At 42.8% G+C, this 22,931-nt stretch overlaps 1 protein-coding gene across 4 annotated transcripts in view; it reads left to right on the top strand.

Annotated features, from left to right (window-relative positions):
* The first annotated feature begins 1,165 nt into the window (after positions 1-1,165).
* Positions 1,166-22,931, top strand: part of CDYL (chromodomain Y like) — a 183,690-nt gene continuing 161,924 nt past the window's right edge. For 2 of the 4 annotated variants that reach the window (XM_058555345.1, XM_058555343.1), the window contains exon 1: positions 1,167-1,287. In XM_058555345.1, the coding sequence (XP_058411328.1) occupies positions 1,258-1,287 (30 nt within the window). In that variant the 5' untranslated portion in view covers positions 1,167-1,257. Of the gene's footprint in view, positions 1,288-4,995; positions 5,040-22,931 lie in introns of those variants that run through there. The other 2 variants (XM_058555346.1, XM_058555344.1) reach the window with 2 other exon arrangements.

The raw sequence follows: 22,931 nt of genomic DNA, 5'->3' as shown, positions 1-22,931 counted from the left end.
GTGCCTCTAGGCTGTACACTCTTTATGACTTTTGGTTATTTTCTTTTTCCAGAAGGAGGGGTAATGTATAAAGTTGTAAATGAAAAGCTTCCTCATTCTTGATCAATTATTTCAATCAAAAGAAGGTATAACAAATACACATTACAAGGATTCTTTTGGTAGAATCACCATTAGCTAAATAGAACAACGGACTGCAGTTAAACCCTGACTCTAGTTGAGAAAGAAAATGACCTTTAATTGTAAATTGATGAGGTTTGGGCAATGGAGGAACCTCAGCCCAAGAGGAAATTGGTGAAATCAAATGTGAAGAAGTCTCATAACTGATATCACTAGGGCAAAGAGATTAAATAGATGGTGGCGTTGGACCAGGCAACAGCAGTGTGGCAGCTGAATTAGATACTAGCTTCTGTACAAAAGAGAGAGTAATACCTGGGACCCAGGTGGATGCAGGCAGGGAGAGGCTACCAGTGGAAATGAGGAAATTGACTATTTGACCAGGGAAGGAAGCAGCAGCTGAAAGTAGGAACCAGAGGTTTTTGGTTGTCCAGAAAAGAAAAGGGCACTGATATCCAACTGAAGCTTTCAGGGAAGGAGGAATTGGGTGGCTCCAAGTTCAGAGAAGGGCCTAGCATCTGAATTCATCTCATGACTGGTACTGGTTCTCTCTTTTGCCTCTCAGGCTTGAAATTGTCTTACTTTCTTTTCAGTAGGTGATTGAGATAGGAATTTCCCCACGTTTTATGGAGTAGATACTCTATAACAAGAATGGTATTTAATTTCTCTTTGCCCACAGTATGCAAAAACAAACAAACTTAGGTCACTTCTTCATAAAAACCAGCTAAATTTTGGGTTTTGGGGGAAGTAGCCAAGATAGATTCTCATTTTGGGGTACAAAATTGCTGGAGGGAATCATTATCGGCAGCTTATTCACAGCCACACAACCTTAAAATGCCTTCAGCTCTAAAAGTAGTACTAGTTGCTTGATTTTGGCTACTTTTGTCTTTGCAGTCCCATCCCCCATCTCCTCTTGGGAGCCTTGGGATTCAAATGTAGATGAAATGCAGATTCTTGGGAGAATGGAAGAAGTGATTGGTTGGGCTGTTGAGTGGAAAAGGGGAGAACCTCTAATTTAAGATATTAGTCATTGTTCTGCCGAGATGGGGAATGGCTTTCACTCCTGATCTGAAGAGTCTTAAGTGGTACTGACTGTCGATTACCAATTGCTCGGATAAATTTGGAAAAGGAGTAAACTGGTTTATGTTGGTCTCCACCACTGGCTCACATCAGGTAAGAGTTGACGCTTATTGCCGGTAGATGTGTACAGTATTTTAATCGAGTGTGTGTATGTCGTCTCTCTTGTTGACCACTTCTATAACCTTTAAGATTTATATATTTTACTAATACATACTATTGTGCTGCATGTGTTTTTGGTACAATGCAGATATCTTCCTTGATGTGGGGATGTGATTTCACTTTTATACTCAATTCACCGAGAAAATACTTTCACAGCACCCACACACATGGTCATGGTAACTACTGCAAAACTTCACTATTTCATAAAAGGTGGTATAAATTCAAAGCCACTAAACCATCTTGGACTTCTGTTATGAGGACTGGCAAAATGTTTATATAAAAAAGTAAGGGGAGAAAGCAGAATTTGCTTAAAAGTAAGACAAATTGAACTAATGAGGTAAAATATGTACATAAGCAAAATAGCATGCAATAAACCAGTGGGTGTCTTAGGTGGAAGGAAGAAGAGAGGAACAAAGTGGACAGTTGAAGATTTGCTCAATTTTTCAGTCACTGGTTGGGTACCTTAGTACCAGTCTCCTCTACCAGGGTTCTCAATTAAGATGGAAAGCAATTAATTGTTAGAGGAGAGAGGTAGCTAGAGCTGAACTGAGGAGAATGGTTTACTCCTGCTATTGTTATGGAGGGGACCTCTACTCAGTGGTTACTCTTTCAATGTTGATGATTAATCACAGCAGCATCAATAATCCAGGTCATCAGGATTAAGGGTCTGTGTAAATTGACTTTTCAGAGTTACTTTTTTTAGGCTGTAATTCCTTCCTCCCCCTTCTTTTTCCACAACGAGGAAAGTCACCTCACACTATGATTATGTAAGTCAAATGTAGCTCAATATCTGAGTATGGTTGGAGGTTTTTCTATCCTTGTTTCGTCCTCCCCTCCCCTTGGTATTTGAGACTTTAGAGACAATATATTTAACATTAAAGACCGTTAAGCACATGGTGGAGCAACTTGTGGATGCTTAACAAATTCTGTTCTGATAGTGGCAATAATTAGGATGATGGCCTAAAGAAAAAGAAGAAATGTTCATGTTTATATTTACATCAGTCTATCACTGTATACATTTACATCAGTCTATCAATGTATACAGGTTTATATGTGAGATGTATCTGTTCATTTCATATTGAGGATCCCTTTTTTCTTATTTATATTTTATTATGTTAGTGTTGTTTTTAACCATCTCCTGCAGGTATGTGAGCATTTGCCGTAGCGTGCGCTAATTTCTCTGAGACTTCGCAGGTATATGAAGTCCTAGTCTTTGCCTTCAAGAAGCTTACAACTTACATTGATGAATTTGTGTGCCTAGAGAGACAATAATCAAATGCAGCAAATAATGGCAATGCTAAGTGAGAGGAAAGAGGCGCTAATATTTGGAGGAGGGAGAGAGAATTGGCTGGGCCATCAGGGAAAGAGGCAGAGCTTGAGAGCTCCCTGACAGGTAAAGGAAGTGGAGACTTTAGTTTTTGATTCTTGTCAAAGCATTTGATAATGGGAATTGGAAGTGTGGGTATCAGGCTTTTTTGTGGACATTGGAATTCCAATTCATTGAATAAAAACTTATGTAGAGAAAGGTGCCAGGGACTGGAGACTCAAATTTGAAGATGAGATATGGGAGTTGGTCATACTCTAGAAGGACCAACAGTTAAAATACATCGAAATAAGTGCTGCAATGGAGCACGACTGAGTGCTTCAGGGGCCGTTGGAGAGGCAGTAATTTTGTTGTGGAAGTCAGAAGGCTATGCTTTTCAGGTGACGTCGGAGCTGGAGGTTAAGGTTGAAAGGGGGCATTCTAGGCAGAGGGAATTTCAGGTAGAAGCACCGGCGTGAAAAGAATGGTGATTTTGACTTGAAGTGACTTGAAGGGCAAGCGTTGTGCTAGTTCCCGGACGTGGGGAGGACAGGAAACTCAGCGAGGTCTGTGGAAAGCCTTGTAGTTGTTAAACTGCATATTCGGGGCACAATCGAATTGGGTTTTAGGAAGAAAACCGGCGGGACGAGGGAGGTCAGTGAGAAACTAGAGCTAGATAGAGCACCAGGAATGGCGTGGCAGGAGAGGATGCACTGGGAGAAATGTAATAGTTGGTGGTGGCTTCCAGGTGTAGCGCGTGAGGGAGAATGTGAAAAAACGTCTCTGCAGCGCCCCGTGGAGAAGTTCCTCTGTGTTCCGCAGGAAGGTTTGTAGTTGCCCGCTGTTTGGGGAAGCCGGGCCAGGAAACCCCTTCCTCATTCCGCACGGCTGGAGAAACGTCCAGTCTCCCGGCAGGTGTGCCCTGCGGGCCGTTCCCACTTTGCCCAGTTCCACTACAGAGTGGAGGAAGGACCAGGCATCGTTCTTCTGACCGAGAGGGCCTGTCGCGTAGCTGTCCACACCGTCCCCCCGAGAACCACCATTGACAGCTTCGTTCCTTTAGAACCCAGACCTCCCCGGAGTCCAGATTCCAGCCCCTCCCCCCAGGCCTCCTTCTGAGGAGGTGGACGGTCCAAGAACAGGGAGGCCCGGCGTGGGGGAAGCTGCGGGCAGAGTGGAGGCAGCCGCGCCCTCGCGCCGCCCTCGACTGCGCCGGGCTCCCGCCCCCGGCCTGCCGCCGAGCGAGCGTGTCCGCAGCGCGCCGGGCCACACGGCGGGGCGGGCAGTCTGGGCTCCGGGTCTTGGCGGCTGCCGCGGGGGAGGCGGCACGTGGTAGGGAGGGGGGTTCCACCTGGCCACGCCGCCAGTCCTCGGCGGGCGGGCCTGGTCCCGCACCGGGACCGCGGCGGCGCACGGCGGTAGCTCTGCGCTCTCTCGGTGGGAGGCCGCGCATTGAGCGGCGCGGACGCTGCCGTCGGGGCAGAAGGCTCCAGACGCGGGTCGGCTCGCCCCCACGGCCCCTGCACAACTTCGTGCCCGCCGATGCCTGCCCCAGTGGGCACCGCCGCCCTCCGCCTCGACCCTCGCGGCCCTCGGTCCCGCCCGCCCGAGGCTGGGCACTCAGCACCCACGTCGGGGCGGGCGGGGCGCGGTGGGTCCGACCTCCGGGGGGCGACTTGGAGAAGCCGAGGCCACGCCCACCGCTCCCCGCGGTCCCGCCCACGTCTCGCCACGACCCCGCCCACCACTCCCGGGCCCCTCCCCTTCCTGCCGGCTCGCTCCTGGCGACCGCCCGCCGGCCTCGGCCCTGAGCGGAGCCCGCTGCTCCCCTTAGCTGCCCCGCCCCAGCGGTCTCCCCGCCCCTCCCGCGCGGGCGGCCCGAAAACCCGGAGCGCGGGAGCGCGGCTTCGCCGGGCCCGGGCGGCCGCACTGGGCATGCTCAGTAGCCAGGGCAGGTTTTTTTTTGGTCGCAAGTAGGAAGCTTTTTGCACTACACCGGAGAGGGGGAGCCGCGGAGCCAGCCGCGCCGCCGTGCACCGCCGACGCGCCCGCCCCAACCCGGCCCGACCCCGCGGCGGGGCGCGATGAGCCCGAGCCCCAGCCGGCCCGCCGGGGAGTGAGCGCGGGGCGCGGAGGGCGCGTTGCGCAGCTGCTCCTGCGCACAACCCCGCCGCCGCCGCCGCCGCCGCCGGCCCGCACTGGCAGTAAGTGAGAGGCTCGTCCGTGTGAGCTCCTGGCGCCGGGAGCGGGAGCAGGAAGCGCAGGCCACGCAGGGACCCAACTGAAACAAAGTGTCGGCCGCCCGGCGGCGTCGGCGCCTCGCCGCGACCCTGCCCCGCCCGCAACTCCGCCGCCCACCATGGCTTCCGAGGAGCTGTACGAGGTACCTCCCCTCCCCCCGACCCTCGGGCCCCCCCGCCCGCCGCCCCGCGCCGCCCCTCCCGGCCCGGCCGCGTCCAGCCCGACGGCCCGGCCGCGCCGCCGGCGCCCGCCTGCCCCCTCCCCCCCGTGGCCACAGTTTGCTGGACGGGAAATGTGTGCGAGGGGAGCCCGAGCCACGCCGCTCCGAGGGGCCCGCGGGCGGGGGGGCGCCCCGGAGTTGTCGGGCTCCTGGGGGGTCCCGGCGTGGGGAAGTAGCGCTGACACAAGTGACTTGCTCAGACCGAGCCCAAAGTGTTCTTGGCGAGGGCAGCGGGTGTGAAGCCCCCGTTCCCGCTTGGCGGGGTCTGTGGGCGGTGCGGGGGTGTTTTTCCTGTCCATTGAGTAAAGCGTTTCGGGGAGGGTTTTGCCTCACGTTTTGGGGGGGGGGGGCCGAGAGGAAGAGTGGAACTGTCTCTCGACTCTGCTGCGAGCCCAAGCGATGCAAAATATCGCACCGAAAATGCTAAACGTTGACCACATGCTTTAATTAGGTTAGCATTGTGGCCAGAGCCAGGAAATTTAAATTTAACGCTGATACACCGTCATTCATTTGCGCCGCAGCGTTGCAAGTAAGAAAGGGCACATCAGAACTATAAGTTGTGGGCGATGGGTTTGCCAGCTTCAAGTTTTGGAGTTATCAGTTTGGATCGTTAGATTTTGTATGTCTCGAGGTAACTTCTTGACCTGTTTCAAAGTAGACTTCCTGGAGTACAGAAGCTTGGAAGGCTCTCTGTTTTTTTGGATGAAGGATTCTTCTGTTTCATATATATATATTTATAAATATATCTTCAGAAGAGATTTAAAACTTTGGGATATTCCCTGGATGCACCTTTATGATGCGTTTAGGGACCTGGGTGGTTAGGGACTTAAATAAGCTTCTATAGCAAGTAGAGCCTTTGTGAACCATTAATAAGTACCAGGTGAGCCTTCTGAACTGTCTTCTCTTCTGGTTGTGTTATTGCTCTTGGCACAGAATGGAGCTCCATTGCCAACAATGATAGCCTTCTAGCAACTTGTTGTTGCTTTTTGAAAGCAAATGTTTGCAGAAATTCTCAGGAGGAGGCTGCTTTCTGTAGACTTCATGGTAAGGTTATTGCCTCCCCTTACATTGTATGTGGTCAGTGTACTTTAGCTGGGACTGAAAATGTTCTTTTCAACCATTTTACACGTTATCTGTGCCCTACTGTATTCAAGATACTATTTTGGGTCATTTGGCTATGTAAAGGGAAACAAATCTCCCTGTTCTCAAGAAGCTTCCCTTTTAGGAAGGAAAGTGTTGTATATGGGTAAGGCCCAGAAGTAGAGGCTGAGAGGTAGGTCTTCCAGGCTTAGACATACAGTTGGGAAGGTACATAGCATGAGGGTACGTAGGGTTTTGGTTTCTACATTAGATTATTTTTTGATAGTTTAGGCTTGAGTATTCACTCTTCTTCGTTTTTGTGATTATAAATACATAATCAGCTAACTCATTCCATTAATGGGTGACAGCAGCACTTTATACATAAGTTGTATCTTATATGTATAAAACTGATCCCGAAGACAATACATTTACCACTAGTGCATTATGAACTAAATTTAGTTCTTTCTTTACTTATTCTATATCTTCAGGTTTTCTACTTTCTGCTTTCCTGGTAGAATTCCTTTATAAGTCATATTTTGTAGAAAGCTTGTGTTCATTCAGCATGTGTGTTGAATGCCTGCCCTGACGAGGTTCCATAGGGAGATAGGGAGGTATGAGGCATGAGAATTGTTCATGCCCTCAGAGAGCATCTGTTGGGGAAGAAAGAAGTACATTGCAAAGAAAGAAAGTTCAACCTGCACAGTTGAACTTTTGATTCTGGGTTTTGTTTTAGTTTTGGAAAAAAGTGTTATAGGAGTATAGTTGAGGTGATAGTAAATAATCTGGTGGCCAGTTTCTTTCAGGGTAAGTTTTCTAACTTCTCCTTTACTCTGACTATATTATGACCGAAAGTTGATGTTTGAAAGTTCTGCATAGTGGTTGAGAGCCTGGATTTGGAGTCAGAAAACCTAGCTATTGAGTTCCAACCCTGTCACCTTGGGTAGATTAACGTTGAAAGCTCAGTTTTCTCATCTGTAACATTGGGATTAGTGCTTACTCATAGAGCTGTCAAGTTTAAATGAGAAAATATGTAAAACATACCCCACGATTCCCATAGTGAGCACTCAGTGAGCGATGGTTATTATTGTATTTTAACTCATCTAGCATGCCTCCCTGAGGCTTGGTTTTGTTTCTAGAGATATGGAATTGTACTGTTTTAATCAAGGCAGTATTTGTGAGGCAGAAATGATATGCAGTTGTAAATGGGCACTACACTCTGACAAGCTGTTTGACAAGTCTGGGGAGAACACTAAAGTACTTTAGTAGCCAGATCATAGGACATTATTTGCCTTGTTTTGTCCAGTTCTGCCTAAATTGAAATAGAAGTTTCATGTTTGCCCTCAGACTCCACAGTTCTAGAGGAATATATTGACAAAGGAGGAAGTGTAAAGTTTTGCTTTTTGAAGTAATGTGGTATGGTAAGAGCACAGGTCTGCAGTAGCTATGTGAACTTGGGTGAGTTACCTGATTGCTAAGCCTTTGTTTTCTCATCTAAAAAGAAATGCGATTTCCAGCCCTTAGCATGGTGCCTGGTATATGGTAATAGGTCCTTAGTAAATATTTAAATGGTGGTTGTAACTATGCCTTGTGAATAAAAAATAAGGGAACAGAGCCTAGACAAGATGGGGTGGAGCATCAGCCTTCCAAAATTGGAAGAGTTACTCTCAGCTGAAGGATAGAATAATTTACTCGCTGCATCTCCAGCAGCTAGGATCAGGAAAGACAGATTTTTGATGCACCCATGCTAAGAACTTCATAGCTTTCGTAAAAGACAAGCATCTTTTAGATCAGGGGTCTACAAACCCTATATAAAGGGCCAAATAGTTACTATTTTAGACCTTGCAGGCCAGGCAGTCTCGGTTGCAACTACTCAACTCGGCTATTGTAGCACAAAAGCAACCATAGACGGTACCTAAATGAATGAGCGCTACGTTCCAGTAAAACTGTTTATGGACATAAAATTCGATTTCATGTAGTCTTTACATGTCATGAAATATTCTTTTGTTTTTGTTTTTTTTTTTCAATCACTTAAAAATGTAAAAATTACTCTTAGCCCATGGCTTCTACAAAAACAGGTAGTGGGCTGGATTTGATCTGCAGGTCTTATTTTGCTAACCTCTGCTTTAGATGGTCAACTGTGCTGGAGCTGAGGTTGACACTGGGGTTGGGGCATATGGAGGGTGAAGTGTGGCAGAATTAAAGGCCTTCTAGCTCCAATCCCAGCTCTAGACTTAGAGCCAGAAGTTCTGGGTTCCACTCTTTATATAGGGAAGGGAATAGCTGTGTATCTTAAGTAACTATCTCTCCTGAACTTCCTCGTTAGTAAGATGGGAATGATGGTAACTACTTCAAAGAGTTGTGAAGCTAAATGATATTAGCATGTAAAAGCAACTACCCAAGTGTTAAGTGATTATATTATTCTAGAAAACATCTTTATCTTCTTCCATTCTTAATTAAAGAAAAGACAGCACACCCAACTCTCAAACCCTGAAATTAAACCTGTTTTCCTTTGAGATTTGAGATTTTAAAGTGTCAAGTAAATTGATTACATCACCAAAGAAAAAGATGAGATCAAGAAGACTTTAATTTATCCAGGGCCGATATCACATAGGGCCTATCTTACTCACCAAAAAAAAAAAAAAAAAAAAAAGAATGAACTTGACTTGTACCTGGCTTATAAAAAATGTCTTCAAGTTGATTAGTTTGGAAGGATAATCAGGATTCTGGGGAAAGGTAAGTCTTTTGAATCTTTTTCCTTACTTTGGGATAAGATTGCTCCTTTCTGCTGTGCACCACAAGAATTTTACGTACATTGACCAAAAGCAGTTATAAATAAAATCTGCGTGTGTAGTTCAAATGGAAGTTACAAAGATCAGGAGACCTTCCATGGATGTTGGTCAAGATAAACCAGCATCTGTTGTGTGTGGTATAGCTGGCTCTTAAAGATTGAGATCACCAAAATAAGAAAAGAAAAAGAGAGTTATTTGATTTCTGGAGTTGATTGTGGGGCAGTGAAATGTAATGTGTGTGTATTTTGAAAATTAACATGCTATCTTAAATGTGAATTGCTGAGAATATTTATTCATTTGCCTAAAAAACGACAGTGTGGAGACATCTCATGTGTTTTTCCTTTGAATTTGCTTTCATGTTGTGTGTACTAGAATAAGTCTTTTTCTGTGCTTGCTGTGATGTCTAAGAATCATTGAATTTTTCCTTGTGCTTCATCATGATTTAAACCATTGAACCTGTTTTTGTGGTCTATAGGAAATAGTTTATTTACACTGTTCTGATTCACAGTTTTGAATATCTGTGATGCACAAAGCCAATGTAAGTCAAATTTTTGTGAGTAAGGAGTAATAGTTTTTATATTGTGTGTGTTTCTAGGTATAACAGCTTTATCTGGGGTCCTTTTAAAAGACAGATTCTTGGGCCCTAACCATGAGATTGTAGTTTTCAGTGTTTGGATGGAGACAGGAATCTGTGTTTCAGAAAGCTTTCTGGAATGCAGGTGGATTTAGGAGGCTCTGGATTGCACTGGCTTGTGTTTCTGACACTGAGACCACAAGTTGAGGTGGGGAAGGGCTGGGATCTGCCTTTGCAGAAGAGGAACTCTAGGGGGACCAGAGAATCCTTTTTGCAGGCTCTTTGACCATTGTCAGTTATAAACGTTTGCATCATTCTAGGAAGGGAGCATTAAAAAAACACTAGGCAGTTAGCTAAAGGTGTTGTAATTTCTATTTTCTATCTTCATTGTATGATATGCTTGTCCACCAGATTGTAAAATTGGTGCTCAAAATCTTTAAAACTAGGAATTTTATTCTGATCATTACTTTCCTCAGTTCACACATTGCAATAGTTGCATAATTGTTGAATTAAATTTAATGGGAGAGTGAATTATAGGAATGACTTTCCATTCTTGACCCCTAACCTGCAGGTCCCCCCCCATCCCCCCCTGCCACATTATGCCCTGTGCTGTTCCTTTTATGCTCAGTTCTTCATATGCATGTTTGGTTTCAACTCTAGGATGGGGAGAACTTCCAACTTGACTGTTTCCCACACAAACCTAATTCTCTTCAGCTTTTTAAGCTGGGCAAGGCCTCAGGAGTCCGTGTTCTCTGGGCAGTCTGGGAAAGGTATTTGCATTTGTGTGAAAATTTGTACAAGTACATGTGAGCATTTTTTCTTGGGGAGAGGATCAGCAGCTTTCATCTGTTTCTCAAAGGGATCTGTGACTCAAAAGAAGTATTAAAACTGGTCTTGAGACCTCTGAGCTAAGACTTGACTTTCACTGCCCTTCATTGACTACTTTGATGTTATTTTTGCCAAACTCAGTTCTGCTCCAGCTAGAGTCTTACAGTAAAGCCATATTAAAACCTCACTGAGTAGGTTTGGAAGTTGTATGCTTCCAGTCTTTAAGTTGCTGTTCTTGAAATTATACATACATAAAGTATAAAGTTATTATTTTAGTTCCACTTCTGACAATACAAGGACTTTAGAATCCTTTAACTCTGATCCACCCCTGAACTTACATGCTGTTTATTATTTTCCAGTGTTTATTATTGTCCATGAAAAAAACCTCACAAAACAGAACATTATTATTGCATACAGACAATACTTGTTTAGATTTACCTATGTCTGTACCAGTTTCTTTGATCATCAGTTTTATATCTCAGAACTTCTTTCTGGGATTATGTTTTCCTTCTCAAATATATTCTTTAGAGAGTTCTTTATTGATGGAAGGGTCTCTAGTTTTTTGATTATCTTTAAATGTCTTTATTTTGCCCTCATTTTTGAAAATTGGAATTGATTCCAAATAAAACCAGTTAATTGGTTATTTTCTTTCAGCATTTTGAAGATCTTATTCCATTGTCTTCTGGCTTCCCCATTATTCTTGAGGAGGTTGTTTTCAGTCTAGATGTAGTTATTTTACAGGAAGTCTGTCTTCTGTCTCTGGTTGCTTTTGAGATCCTCTCTTTGACTTTGGTGTTCTCTGGTTTTATTAGTGTATCTGTGTGTGACCTTCTTTTTTTCTTTTGTAAGGAGGATTAGCCCTGAGCTAACATCCCTTGCCAATCCTCCTCTTTTTGCTGAGGAAGATTGGCCCTGGGCTAACATCTGTGCCCACCTTCCTCTACTTTATATGGGATGCCGCCACAGCATGGCTTGACAAGCAGTGCATCGGTGTCCGCTTGGGATCCAAACCTGTGGATCCTGGGCTGCTGAAGCGGAGTGTGCGAACTTAACTGCTACACCACCGGGCCAGCCCCATGTGACTTTCTTTTCATTGATAAGCTTGGTATATGTTGTGCCTCTTTTGTGGATTTGTGCCTCATTAGTTCTAAAAAATTATTGACCATTTTATCATCAAATACTGTTGCTCTTCTATATTCTTCTGGAATTCCAAGTAGGCATTTATTAGATCTTCTCATTCCCTCCTCCCTATCTTTCACCCTCTCATTTCCATCTCATTGATTTTGTTTTGTTTGCATTCTGGATATTTCCTTGGATTTAACTTCTAGTGCACTAATGAGCTAGGTCTAATTTGCTGTTTAACTCATCCATTGAGTTTTTAATTTCAACAGATATATTTTTACTTCCAAATATTCTGGGTTCCCCCCCACCCGATCTCTGGCTTGCTTTCTTAGTCTTTGGTGTTTGTCTACTTTTATGATTGAATCATTCTTTATGGCTGGGTTGGGGAGAGTTACTGGGGCGCTTGGATACTTTCCTTGCTTCCTGCAAGCCCAATAAAGTATTAAGAGCTATATTTTATTGAAGATCAAGTTAGTTTGTAGTGAGACTGCCCTTTGGTACTTTGCTTTTTTGCCAGAATCTGAAGAAACCTTATCGATGTGGAATTTGTGGTATCATGAATGGGGTTTGAGGTCTTGAGCCAACACTTGAGATTTAATGATATTGAAAATGCAAATAAAGTATAAACTAGATTTCAGGGCAACTTTATGAAAATGGATATAGTAGTTACAAAGAAAATATTTCTGAAGCAAAATGTTCATCTTTATTTTGCTTGCCTTAATATGTATGCATATCTTCTCAAACTTTTCTTTACCTGAGGTTGGACTGTTCATTTGGTCTGAGCTAGTGAAGCCGTAGTTGTTGGCTTACTTTGTCCACACCTACACAGCCGATCCCTTCCCCATACCTTTGCATTGCCATTTTTCCTATAAATGGTAGATTCCCCAACTTATCAGCCTCAGTGTCAGTCCTCATCAGGACCTCATCAGAGTTCACTACTAGCAGGAATCCTCCCCTTCAAACTCTGTGTGACTAATTTACTTTTTGTTTTGCGCTGTTAATTACTTATTTGTACTTGCATATGCATTCATTTCTCTAGATATTAAATAATATCATGCATGTTGTCTTCTGGAATGGTTGGGTGCATGTCTGTTTTTTGGTATATCGTATCGCAGTGCCTAATCTCAGGATATGAATGTGGTGACCAGTCAATAACTGCTGAGTTGTAGCTAAAAATACAAATATTATAATGCTCGAGTTATATTGTTTGAAATTATACCATATATGTGAGAATTGTGCATTTAGACATCTTGTTTGAAAAAACTCTACATGGTGGTTATGGAGGAAAATTATTTCTAAAATTGATACAGATAATTTTGGGGGAAATTATGTTCCTAGAAAGAGTATTTGAAATGTTGGCTACAGTATTTATGTTTAGCTGTTGGTGAAAAGTAGCAGGGAGAGGCATGTCTAACAATAGTGTTTTCTAGTTGTAAAAGTTAGCCTCAATATATTTAGGAAATGTCTTTGCTTTTGTCTTAGCTCCATTTATATAATGGGCTCCACCATGTGAAGTTTTCAAGAGGTTGGTAGTTTTCCATTGTTTGTTGATGAAACCCAACAATGTTGATTGCACATCATGAATATCTTTGGTTAAAATGTACCCATTTTTTTTCATCAGTAGGTTACTCTTTAGGATTTCATAAGTTCAGAGTTGCATACAGAAGCATTTCTTATTTTAGCATGTAGCTCATCTGAAAGCCTCGGCTATTTAGAATATGTGAGAACCAGGATTAAAAAACGAGTCTTCTTGGCTTGTAAAAAGGTGTCACACTCCATACACATTGAACAACTCGGGGTCTCTCTTGGAGACTGTTTTTCAGGTGTGATATGCTTGGACTTAACTAGCTTCCTTAGCATGTTAGAAACAGATTTAGGTAAGGCAAAGGGAGCTGCCAAAGGCAGGTGAGTTGACATAAGTTTGCTCATGAAATTAGCTGAAGAGGGTAGTTGGTGAAGGCACCTCTAGGTCATGGGTAACGGGCTCCTGAGCCCCATAGAGCATGTGAAGGGCATGCTTATGGAAAGAAAAGGTGTATCTTGCAAAGAGCTGTGTCAAATATGGTTTTTAAACAATTTAGGCATGTAAGTGACAAAATTAAGTTTACTTTTATGGTATGCCTTCCAGAGTTTCCACGCAAGTATTCCTAACAGCAGAAGAGAGCAGGTATTCTTCTAAGGAGATGGAGGTGGGAGTGGGAATTAAACGACCTGCTGCAAGCCTGGCCTGTTTTTGAGTTCTCATATTATCCTAAAACCTTTGTGAAATTAACAGTGTACTCCATGGAATATTTTTTTGGTTTGATGTTAAATGTTTTAAAAGTACTTACCAGTTAACTCTTCTCCATAAATCTTTGGGTCAGCTTGATGTTTCTGGAAGATGAGCCAAGAGTTAATGTCTTCACACAACTCTTGATCTCCTGCCGTGTATGTGCACCCTGGTTTATGAGCAGAGACTTACTGTGTTATCTTCCATGATGATGCTAGGTAAAGGAAGTATTAGCTGATTTGGTGAAATGCAAATGAAAATATTTGAATTGAATAATCAAAATAGTTTTTTGAATCTTGTTTTAGTAGTTGTTTTTATCATTGACGTTTGAAGATGTTTATTTTCTAACATCATCATGTTGCTGGGTGTTCAAGAGAAGGTGCACTAGCTGTTTTTATCTCAAGTTGGCCTGCTGATTCTCTACTTAGAAGAGTGATTGGCTGTTCCTTGGAGTCAGTCATGGGAGCATTTGTAGGGTCCGTGTTGGAATGGAGGCCTGTCTGCTTCGTAACTCCTTTCTACCCATGAGCTAGGCCAGAGCCCTCTTAGAAAACTTCTGTCTTCCAGGGAGTCTCCATCCTTCATCTTCTCTCCCTCCTAAATTTTGTTGTCCCCATGTCCAGCTCTGGTACCTGCAACTTGATTTTCATCCCTCTGCCAGGTCCCATTTGAGTAGAGGTATCATTCATTCTGTTTTGACTCTTGACTCTGGCTTTTGTATTTGGTTTGTTGCCTTGGCCAGAGCTCTGGCCCCGGGAAGTAGGACTCTGACTGCCCACTTTTGCTTAGCTTGCTTTTTATCTGTGCAGTCCAGAGAGAAGTCCTCTACCTGTCTTATGCCTCAGACACCTGAGGAGGAGTGATTTAGCCACCTCCCTAACTCTCGGCCAGCACAACTCCCCGGTCTTGGTCTTCTAGCTTCCCTCTTGTATGCAGATGAGCAAGAGGTAAATGATTATTTTGTTCTCATTTTTAAGGACGGAGAGAGAGGTAGGGGTGTGTGTGTGTGTCTGTGTGTGTGTGTGTGTGTGTGGAGGGGTCCTAACTAACTAGAATGTGATTTGTAGCGCTCTTCCTTCACAGTATATATGTGAGTAAAATTTTCTCCAGCATTATTTTATATGCCATCATTCAACACCACTAGCTTTAGCTCATAAATGAACTTTTTGAGAATGTCTTGATTAAATTGATAGATACCTAATCTAAAAAAGTGTGTTCCTAGGGGGAAACAATCCTTTCTAAGGAACTTCAGGTTGGGACTGCTTAAAAATGATTATGTAGAATGAGTTTAAAAGATCATGAAAATGAGATCTTGTCAAAGTCAAGTGTGTACCTCCTGCCACCTTGGCAGGAGGAAGTTAAGTGTTAAGACTAGACACATTCAGCTTGTCCAGGAACCTGGTCAGCGTCAACAGAGATTGTGGTCATGTGGGCAGCTTTACAGCACTGCCGCTCCCTCACCTTTGTCAGAAAGATGGCCTGGGAGAGAAAAAGACCAGAACCATGAAGTGGAAGGTGGTGGTGCGGGAAGAATTGTTAGTTCTAAAATTCAAGTCTCTTACAGACATAATCCCACTAAAAGGAAAGCTAAAACTTCAGGGTCCTTGCCTTGGCTGAATTCTGTTGCAGTAGAGGGATGTGCCTTGGAGTTTGGTGAACTGTTTGAAAAGCTTTTGCTATAGTGGAACAGATCTCCCCTTGAAGAGTGCTCCCCTCAGAGTTTGAGAAGGAAACGTTGGAGCAGATAAGGACATTAATGTGACCTAGGCCCTGAGGGTAGGTCTGAGAACTCTAGTTTCCCTTCTGAGGCAGGTAGGCAAAAGAGTGGCATGCCCCGTAGTGTTCTGAGCCCCTCATGCTCCCGGGTGATAGGGGTGGGAACTGAAAGTAAGGTGGAAATTCCCATCCTTCATATGCTTTACCAGCACCTTCTGCCACCTTTGAAAGTGTGTCCTGAGTTTCTCTGGAGTCTGTCTGCGACACTTACAGCCAACTCCCTTCCCACACTCACCTGTTAGGACCACAGCTGACCATCTGCTCTGCTTTCCTGGGAGGAGGGATGTGGCTACATCCTCCACTGCATCAAGTGGAACTGTCTTGTGCCGGGTACCAACCCTCCAGGTGATGGGAGGTCACCTGGGGCCCTCGGTGTTCTCTGAAGCCACGTGGGGGCTGAGCAGAAGTGAAGGCCTGCTTCTCCTCTGTTACAGGAATAGTGAGGCGGTCGGTACTGCTTCATCAGAAGCTCCTTTGGTTGTCAGCTGTGCTTCTCCTCCTAGTTGAATCCCCGATAAGGGGAAAGATCCAGGGGACAGACTTGGCTGTGCTTAGAATAGGCCCTCCCCAACAGTGTTTATTCCTGGGCCAGCTCCATTTTGGTTCCCTATTCCTGGCAGACCTGCGCCCTCCAAGTCTCTCTCGCAGTCGCCCTGGGCAGGAACTCCAGTGATTCAAACTAAAGCCCTCACAACCTAAGGAGCAAGAGTGGCTTCAGAGCCATCTGCAGTGGTTTATCCGCCTTGACACGGAGGTGTGTATCAGAGGCTCCTGTCACTGAAAATTGTTGTAGGGTCGATTATTGGACCAAGAGTTCTACCCAAATTACTTTCTTTTGTTTTCTCTAGCTTTCTTACATTTTTGGCCTTTTCTAACTCTAGGTCAAAGGAAATGAGATTGAGTGTTGCTGTCTTTTCCAACAGCTTGCTTTTTGCTTTGTCGCTCGTCTCACTCCACCCCTGCTTTAGAGCCCTGCTCCTGCTGCACTTCATCATATAATATAGACTGGAATTATTCAGGAAGGTTTAGTTTCCTGTTCTTTTTGAAACAATCGAGTGAACAATAGAATTCTTCTGTCTTTCTAAAATAAATCAACTTTCAAACTGAACTAAGCAGCTCCTGTGCTTGTCCCTCCCTCTCGCCTTTTCCCTGTAGGTTGTTTGTCCTTAGTAGAAAGTGGATTTCTCACTCCTCCTGTCCACTATGATCAATTTAGGACGTGTCATCCAGTCAGATTTTTTGCTTGTCTGTTGTGTATAACTCATTAATAATGATACAAAAGAGCAAGAAACATAGAAAAGTTTACTTTTCTCTCTCTTAGCTATTTTGGATATATGTTAGCAAGAAGCTATGTAGTAAACATCCTTAAATGATTTATGTGTTTGTTAAAAGTGGTATTTGCAAGATTTCTTGAAGAGAGTTTACAAATAATATGATACTGATGAAACCTTTTAAAGGTGAAGATTGCTTAAGTTAAAAATCTTTTACTTGGGGCCGGCCTGGTTTCGTGGTGGTTAAGTTTGGTGCACTCTGCTTTGGCGGCCCGGGTTCGTGGGTTCAGATCCCGGGCAGGGACCTACACCGCTCCTCAAGTCATGCTGTGGCGGCAACCTACATACAAAATAGAGAAAGATTAGCACAGGTGTTAGCTCAGGGCCAATCTTCCTCAAGCAAAAAGAGGAAGATTGGCAACAGATGTTAGTGTAGGGCCAATCTTCCTCACCAAAAAAAAAATAAAAATAAAAAAATAAAAAAAATCTTAATAAATTTTATTGTGCGATTAACAATAACGTGACTTAGTACTATATTTAAGTATAAGTAAGTTGCCTTTTGCATCCTATATAAAAGCTTCTCAGAGTTCAGGAAGCATTGCCTCTAGATTAGGGTTTACTTTAAGGTGTTGGAGAAGTTACTGTTCTATAAGACACATACTAACACCCTGATCAAAAGAACCCACTCATTTTTCTTGCTATGAGGACTAGAGTTGCAACATTTTCTTAAACTCTTTGTAGTGTAAGTTAACAGATGATGGTAGTCCCATTATAAAAAACACATAGGATCCTAATCAGTATCATAATCTCCCTTTTTTTCTATGGTCACAATACTTAGAGTCATTAAGCAGAATGTAGAGCAGATGTGACTAAAGCAATGGCATTTTTAATGTAGTTTGTGGAAACAGAATAGGAAGGCTCAACTAATTGCCTGTAATTTCAAAGGTAGCCGGTAGGTTTCCTGTGCACAACAGCACAGAAATGTTTTGTATGGACCTAAAAATGAGGGGCTAATTGTAGGGTAGAAAATGAATAAGCTTTGTAGGAGATTAAGCAAATTTGCTAGGAGAATGAACTTAATGCATCATCGGATAGCAATTTTTTTGTGTGTGGGGAAGATCAGCCCTGAGCTAACATCCATGCTAATCCTCCTCTTTTTTTTCTTTTTTTTGCTGAGGAAGACCGGCTCTGAGCTAACATCTATTGCCAATCCTCCTCCCTTTTTTTTTTTCTTTTCCCCAAAGCCCCAGTAGATAGTTGTATGTCATAGTTGCACATCCTTCTAGTTGCTGTATGTGGGACGCTGCCTCAGCATGGCTGGAGAAGTGGTGCGTCGGTGCGCGCCCGGGATCCCAACCCCTGGCTGCCAGTAACGGAGCGTGCACACTTAACCGCTAAGGCGTGGGGCTGGCCCTGGGTAGCGATTTTTGACTGCCATCAGAGATTTCAAGTTAATCAGGTATCTATAATGAAGCACAAAACATTGATGAAAACAGAGAAAAGATCAGAGATTCCATTTGTCCAAAATTTTATCCAAAGAAAAGAAGCAACTGCTCACTTTGGAAGAGAATTTGAAAGTTTCTGTAAAGATGATGAATATAAACAATGATGAGTGACGTTTACTATGATTTTTTTTTAAAGAAATAGAACAAAATAACATGTTTGGAGAATACCTTAAAGGAAAAGACATGTCTAATACAAACATTAAAAGACACGCACAGTGGCAATCATTAACATTCCTAAGAACCAATAAAGCGCCAATGTCAAATCAGCATGTGATTTTTGTCACCAATAGCATTGTTTATTGTGTAACTGATTCTATAGGGTCAAATAGATTTAGGATGTGGAAATTAGGAAGTTTGAGAATCAGTGAGGTGCAGAGGGAACAAACCTGGGGCCTAGTGATAGATTTCTTTAATAGGACAGTTCATTTTGTCTAGGAGAAACCAGTTTTGATTTACAACAACATCATCATCTTGACTCACTAGACTTATCCTTCTGAATTACTTTAGTTCATTTCAAAATTCATTCCCCCTTGGAGAGTGAAGATTTGGCACCATGGAGGATATTCAAGACTGTGTTTGAGAGCAATCTTCAAAGAGGAGAAGGTTCTGAGAATGTTTTGTGTTGTCAACAGCCTCTTTGAAATAAGAGTTTGGCCTTTTAAGGTCACTACTTGAACCAGCTGACATTTGCTTGGCAGGCAGATCCTTTGAATTTCCATAATTTACGTCGTCTCGTCACCTTACTTGTGGTTTGTATGTAAAGGCCCTGTGTATGGTTATTGAGAAGATGTACGTCAAAGAAGAAAGAAAGAAAATTTATCCCATGCTCTACCACCCAAGATTAATTACCATGAACCATAGAGGACCATCATTCCAGACATCTCTATGCATAAATACAGATAGAAGAATTGATGTACTATACAGATAAGTTATTTCATAAAAATAGAATTATATACATGCTGTTTAACAGACAAATAGAAGTTAATGTGAAGGAATTGTAGAATTTTATATAAAAACCTTTTTAATTTCATTGGCCCATTTTTCTTTTGCCTTTTTCTTGTTGATTTGTTGGAGTTCTGTGTAATGGGTGCTAATCTTTGTTATTTATCTTGCAAATATTTTCTCATGTGTGGTGCGTCTTTGTTCATTAAAATTTTTAAATCCATAATATACTTATATTTCATCTGCTAAATTAATGAAATTTTGGATTTTTATTGTAGTCAGATTTATTTTCTTCATTTTATTTCTTGTTTAGGAAATCCTTCCTACCCCAAGATCATTGTCTTCTATCATCATCTACAAGTTTTGCTTCTTACAGTATGAACTTTAATCCACCTACAGTTTGTTTTTATGTATGATATGAAGTTGGATCTGATTTCCTTTTTAAATGTGGGCAGTCCATTGTTTCTGTTTATTAAATAGTCCATACTGCTATGTGGTAGTGGGGTCCGTGTAGGCCCTTTGTAGATGTGCTAAATACTTTGCGTTTTTTTTTTAGGAAGATGACAAGCCATTGGAGGAATGATGTAATAATCAAATTAAAATTTTTAAAAGGTTATGCTGGATGATGGTATATGGCCACTAAACTGAAGGGGGACCAGGAAGGAAGCAGAGAGGTTGATTAGGAAGCTGGCAGAATAATTCAGGCAAAGATAATGGTAGTTTGAAACTCAGGTGGTGGTACGATGGAAGTACTGAGGAGTGATTGCATTTGGGGTATGTTTTGAAGGTAGAGCTGAGCAGGATTTAGTCATGGATTGGATATCGAATGTGAGGAAATGAGAAGAAATGGAAAGAACTTAGGTTTTTAGGCTTGAGTAACTAGAAGAATGGATTTGCTGTTTATTCAGATGGACGTTACTCCTTGAAGCGCAGCTTTGGTTTTATTGTGGGGAAAGGCTGGTGGGTGGATCAACACGAGTTGGATTTTAAACATTTTAAGTTTCAGATGGCTTTTAGACATCCAGGTGGAGGCACTGCGCAGCAACAGGCTACAGAAGTCTAGAGTTTAGGCCATATGCTTAGGTGGGAGATAATTTTGGGAGATATCAGTGTATATACATGGTTTTTAAAACCACGAGAGAATTGAATCATCCAAGGACTAAGTATAGGTAGAGAAGAGAGGCGAAGATTGATCTTGGCTGCACTCTTCAAGTGTAGAGTTCGGGAGACAAAGATGCAGTAGAGGAGGTGGGGAAGAGATGCAGCCAGGAAGGTGGGAGAAACGAGGTGATGGTGCCCTGGAAGCCAATGAAGAAAATTTCAGGGAGGGAGTGATCCACAGTGTTTAGTGCTGTTACTGAGGACTGAGAATTGACTGTTAGATTGGGCAGCATGGAGGCCACTTGGCAGCAGCCGTTTTGGTGGAGTGCTGGGGTCTAGAGCCTGGCAGGGGCGCATGAGAGAATGGGAAAAGAGGAATTGGAGATGATAATTATAGGCAGCTCTCAGGACCAGCTTCATGAAAAGGGAACCAGGAGGGCGAGGTAGGCTCCAGAGTTTGTTTTCTTTAAGATAGGAGAAATTACAGTATGTCATGTGGTGGTGGGAAAGACCTAATAGGAAGAGGAAATTAATCAGGAGAGGGAGGGAGGGCAATAGCCAGAATGATTGACCCAAGCTGGCAAGAGGGAATTGGATCCAAAAGTATGGGGTGGGACATACATTTCTTTACTCAGATCTCTCCCTCTCTTCCTCCCTGTCTGTCTCTCTCCCTCCCCTTGCCTTTTGGTCCTTCAGTAATGTTTTGTTATGAACTTTTTTAATGTTTTGCATGGCTTTTCTTAGATTAATTCCTAGAAACTATGGTATTTTGTTGCTCTTGTTAATGGAATCTCTTTAAAGTTGTATTTTCTAATTGGTGGATACTGGTTCATACAAAGGCTGGTTATGTCTGATCTTTATATCCAGCAGCCTTGTTGAACTGTCCTGTTATTTGAAAATTTGTAGATTCTTTTAGATTTGTGTGTTGACAATTGTATCTTGCACAAATAGGGATAGTTTTTTTTTCTTTTCAAACTCATACGTTATTTCTTTTCTTTTATTCACTTTGGCTGGGATCACCTAGTACTATGTTGAATATAAGTTATAACAATAAGCATTCCTGTTTTATTTCTAATTCTAAAAGTTCCATAAAATTTTACTATTATGTAAAAGCTGTAGATATTTGCTAGATACCTTTTTTAAAAAATCTGGTTCAAGTTTTCTTTTATTTCTAGCTTGTGAGGAGTTTTTAATCATGAATAGTTATGGAATTGTATTGAATGTATTTTCTGCATTTATTAGAGATTGTCATTTTATCTCCGCTTTCCTTTTAATTTTTTTTTGGTGAGGAATATCAGCCCTGTGCTAACATCTGCCAATCCTCCTCTTTTTTTTTGCTGAGGAAGACTGGCCCTGGGCTAACATCCATGCCCATCTTCCTCCACTTCATATGGGATGCCACCACAGCATGGCTTGCCAAGCGGTGTGTTGGTGCGTGCCCAGGATCCGAACCGGTGAACCCCGGGCCACAGCAGCAGAGCACGCGCACTCAACCACTTGCACCACCGGGCCGGCCCCTCCTTTTAATTTTTAAATGTATATTAATATATTTTCTGATGTTGAGCCATCCTTGCATTTCTGGGATAAGCCCTTCTCAGTCATAGTGTGTTATTTTATGTGCATTGTTAAATTCTTTTCATAAACAGTGTTATAACAGTGACTTGAAGGAGAGGTAACCAACTTGGTATTGTTTTTCTAGTCTCAGTGTGCAGAATCTTGGATTTGCTGTTCTTTGAAAATTTTGTTTTGGGGCCGGCCCCGTGGTGTAGCGGTTAAGCGTGCACACTCCGTTTCTGGCGGCCCGGGTTCAGATCCCGGGCATGCACCGGCGCACCGCTTGTCAGGCCATGCTGTGGCGACGTCCCACATAAAGTGGAGGAAGATGGGCACGGATGTTAGCTCAGGGCCAGTCTTCCTCAGTAAAAAGAGGAGGATTGGCGTGGATGTTAGCTCAGGGCTGATCTTCCTCACAAATAAATAAATAAATAGAGGAAGATGGGCACAGATGTTAGCCCTGGGCCACTCTTCCTCAAGCAAAAAGAGGAAGATTGGCAACAGGTGTTAGCTCAGGGCCAATCTTCCTCACCAAAAAGAAAAAGAAAATTTTGTTTTACTTGCCTATAAAATCATCTGAGCCTCTGTAGCCTTTTAAGATAGGAGAGGAGCTATTTGATTATCCGTTAAAGAATTAGCTCATTGATTTAGTAGTGCTATTTCTTAAGTCAATTATGGCCTAAAGTTTTTTATATTAGAGTAGTCTTAGGATATTTAAAAATCTGTACTGGCTCTATGATTATATGCCTTTAATATGCCTCATGCTTTTTGTATCTTTTTTCTTACAGCTATTGTCTCTTATTTGATTCTTTTTAAGAATCAGTTTTTGATTTTTATTGATTCTTTCTATTGTGTCTTTGTCTTCTACTTCATTTCTTGCTCTTTTGTTTCCTTCTGCCTTCTTTAGGTTATCTGGTTCTTTTCCTAGCTTATCAAGTTGAACACTTAGCTCATCTTATTCTTTAATGAAGGCTATAAAATTATCCTATAAGTAAAGCTTTAG

The sequence above is a fragment of the Diceros bicornis genome, chromosome 14, assembly GCF_020826845.1.
Source record: "Diceros bicornis minor isolate mBicDic1 chromosome 14, mDicBic1.mat.cur, whole genome shotgun sequence".
Lineage (NCBI taxonomy): Eukaryota > Metazoa > Chordata > Mammalia > Perissodactyla > Rhinocerotidae > Diceros > Diceros bicornis.
The sequence above is the reverse complement of the archived record's forward strand: the minus strand, read 5'-3'. Positions and strand labels throughout refer to the sequence as shown.